This window comes from Micropterus salmoides, unplaced genomic scaffold (assembly GCF_014851395.1).
Source record: "Micropterus salmoides isolate LMB-PRFRI ecotype aquatic unplaced genomic scaffold, ASM1485139v1 Ms_hic_scaffold_724, whole genome shotgun sequence".
NCBI lineage: Eukaryota > Metazoa > Chordata > Actinopteri > Centrarchiformes > Centrarchidae > Micropterus > Micropterus salmoides.
Window position 1 is genome coordinate 21,473 of NW_024044487.1, and position 3,528 is coordinate 25,000.

A 3,528-nucleotide genomic window follows, 5' to 3' on the forward strand; every position below is an offset into this window, starting at 1 on the left:
ATGGAGGTTATGAAGCCCAGGTTCAAAGTGGGCCTACTGAAAAAGCGTCGCTCCAGTCTTTTTGCGACCATAAAACGGGATAAGAGTTTTTCCCAAAGCACTGAAGAACAGGAGTGTGAATTCCCCTTCTCACAGGACAGCTCTGTGAAACCATGGACATCTATGGACAACCTAGACGCTCCTGATGTCAAAAAACGTGCAACAAAAGATCAGAGCAAAGACGCACCGAACCCCAGGAAATCAAACATTGTCAAACTCAACGTGGGTGGAAAATTATTTCACATCCCAAAGCATTTGGTCCTCCGATACCCTAAAACCAGGATTGGAGTCCTTGCACTCTGTGATGATCCTGTGAAACGTCTGACACTCTGTGATGATTACAATGTTCGGAACGATGAGTTCTTTTTTGACAGGGACCCCATGTTTTTCCACTACATCTTCCACTTTTATTGTAGTAATGTCCTATGGGTGATGGATAGTCTCTGCCCTGTTAGTTTTGAGGAAGAGATGTCATTCTGGGGGTTGAGACTGAAGGACACGCCAAGGTGTGCTGTCCATATTTAATACTTGATGTGTTGTGTAGCTTGGTCTGTTGCTGTTTGTGTATTTCAAGCATGGTTTTTGAAAAGCTCTCGTAGAACTATAAGAAATGAATAATATAATAACTTCTTCTTCTCAGGTGCTGCCGCATTCTGTTTGAGGAGAAACTGGATGACATCAGAGACCAACTAAAGGTCAACCAGGAGCTGATCGATGAGATAAAGCCTCACCAAGATGAAGAGGGTTACGAGAAGATGTTTCTTGGAGGCTTTCGGAAGATCCTCTGGGACTTGATGGAGAATCCTTACTCCTCGCTGTCAGCCAAAGCCTTTGCAGTGTTTTCCAGTCTCTTTGTGCTTATCTCTATTGTTGCCATGACAATGAATACAGTAAAGGAACTCAGGGAGTACAAACTTGCTGGCAGAACCTACATGGAGTGGATAGAAATTAGTTCCATTATTTTTTTCGCCTTGGAGTACTTTTTGCGGTTACTCACCACATCTAACATCAAGCATTTTTTGAAGAGTGCCCTCAATTTTGTTGATGTAGTGGCTGTTATGCCCTACTTCCTCCAGATCCTTTTTGAGGCATTTGTAATGGATTCAGAAGACGTCAGTGCAAAGGAAGATTTGAAGACCATGGCAAGGGTCAGTAAAGTCAGCAAAGTGCTGAAGGTCGTCAAGTTGATGCGCATCTTCCGTATCTTGAAGCTTGCCCGTCACTCTACAGGCATGAGAGCATTTGGTTTCACCATCCGACAGTGCTCTGAGCAGGTATGAAGGAATATCAAAACATCTTTAATTGAGGGGGCATACACAAATAAAACAATGGAGCACATGTAACTTTTATAATATGTTTAACAATGGATCACACGACTAATTGTATATGAATGTGGTCACTGATGAACCCACATAGAAGTATAACCCATTTTGGCTTCTTTCAGCTCCTTGTTTGGTTACAGGCCCTAAACTGACCTGGTTTGGTTTAGTCTCACTTTTCCAGCTGCAGCAGGCAGCTGTTTTCAATGAGAAAGCTCTCATAAACCTACTTTTCACTCCTTGCTCAGCACCAAACTGCAGACAGAGTAAGCTACTAGCTGGTGAACATAGTGGGAGACAGATATTTCCCTAAACAGAGCTAAAAACAGAGTCGATATTGAACTTTAATTAGTGAGTTGGCCAAAAGCATGACTCTAAATTTATGCAAATGTTGTATAAACACGCAACATTTTGTTAACAAGTTCACCATCACAACTTTATAAGATGATAAAATGCCAATGTTATGTTCCGATCTTGTTTCCCCTGCCCACTGAGAGGCCAAACAAATCAATTAATTCAAGTTTAATGCAAGATTGCATAGCAAGAAAAGCAACGTACATTTTGTGGTAATGTGTATATGTAGGTATTCAAGGTGAGTAATAATGAATTGTCATGTGACCTAATAGATATGTAAATTATTTCCAAATGTGAATGAGCATTGCTGACATGTAATCTTTTCTCATTTTTTAGGTGTGCTGTCTGTTTTTGTTCATTGCCATGGGCATCTTCACCTTCTCTGCTCTGATGCACTCTGTGGAGGTGGATCAGCCTGGGACACCATTCAGCAGCATACCAGATGCTTGGTGGTGGGCTGCGGTGAGTAAGATCAACTTTAACCTTCAGTTCAGTAAGATTTCTGGTTTTGGAATTTGTTTGTTTCATTAGAATTTAGGCTCTATTTTTGTGGGGGTTTTTTTTACTCTACTGTAGGCTATGCCATTTAGGTACCTTGGCCATGATCTTGGCTGGATCCAAATATTTGATATTTTTTCTCACAATTTTCCTTGACTTAACATAAACATCATAAATCAAACAAAAATGGATCAAAGCGGGATGGAAAATCACAGTGATTTAGAAAATCAAACCAATGTGCAAACAAAGTTAAACTTTACTTGTATGAGGCTACATATGATACCAGGTGACACTTTTAATGAAACAAGGAACGGCACACATCATTTAGAGGATTCAAATCCCTCTTAATGCTGCCTCTAAGATTCTTCCGGATCAATTAGTTTGGTTATGAACCTTACTAAGCTGTTACTGTTGACTTTGTCGAAGAGATAGAGGAGCTCAGTAAGGGGGTGTGAGTATGATCAAGCAGTGTGGTGCATTTCATTTTTCAAGAATTAGGCCTTCCTGGAATTGTGGTCTCTGCAAGGGTGTCACTTTGTGTTGAAAAGTGGTTAGGACGTAAGGGCTCAGATTAAGGGTGTGATCATACACTTGGCTCACGAGACATGACGATGCACATTATTGGGTTCATGAGAGCAAGATGAGAAGATATTTTAACAGTATTTTGAGGAAATATTCATTGCTGAAATATATACGTGTGATCCTCGCCCTGAAGATTTTTAACATTAAACACTTAATTTCTGCATTCTGGAGACATTTTCTGCACCAATTTATGGTTGAAATTCAGACATAAAAAAATTCAAGAGGCAAGTGAAAAAAGTATAAAAATATTGTGGAATATAATGCAGTAATCAGTAGCTGTTTTTAGCACAAGTTATTTTTTTGGACAATGCACATATGTTTCTTCTATATTTACACTGAATAGCGTGTTTTCCTATTATGCAAATAAACCTTTCTCAAGATTTGTCATTTAACATATCTTGTCGCAAGCTAATTTTTAGAACATTTGTAACAAATGCTTTTAAAAAGGTGATGGGGACAAACTCAGCCATTTCAAAAAGTGGCGAGGACATGTCCACAGCGTCCCCAGTGTAAATGACACCTCTGGCTGTCTGTCTATTCAGACCTAAACAAAAGTGAATAGTGCATGGCAGAGTCATGTTCCGTGCTATTTTGATGGCTCTATCAAGCAATGAACCCATGACGAGATTGTATTTGTAGACAAATCTCTTTTTGTGAATAAATGGTTGGTTAAACCACCTTTGATTTTAGTTTCTCTAACAGGAAAAATGACACAGCATTTTTTATTGTAATGATG

At 39.5% G+C, this 3,528-nt stretch overlaps 1 protein-coding gene across 1 annotated transcript; it reads left to right on the forward strand.

Annotated features, from left to right (window-relative positions):
• si:rp71-39b20.4 (potassium voltage-gated channel subfamily V member 2) lies at nucleotides 1-2,174 on the forward strand (the record flags this gene model as incomplete). The annotated part of the gene is made up of 3 exons (XM_038704853.1): nucleotides 1-545; nucleotides 680-1,313; nucleotides 2,049-2,174. Coding segments are annotated over exons 1-3 (1,305 nt in total), but the record flags the coding sequence as incomplete, so codon positions are not given.
• Nucleotides 2,175-3,528: the final 1,354 nt, after the last annotated feature.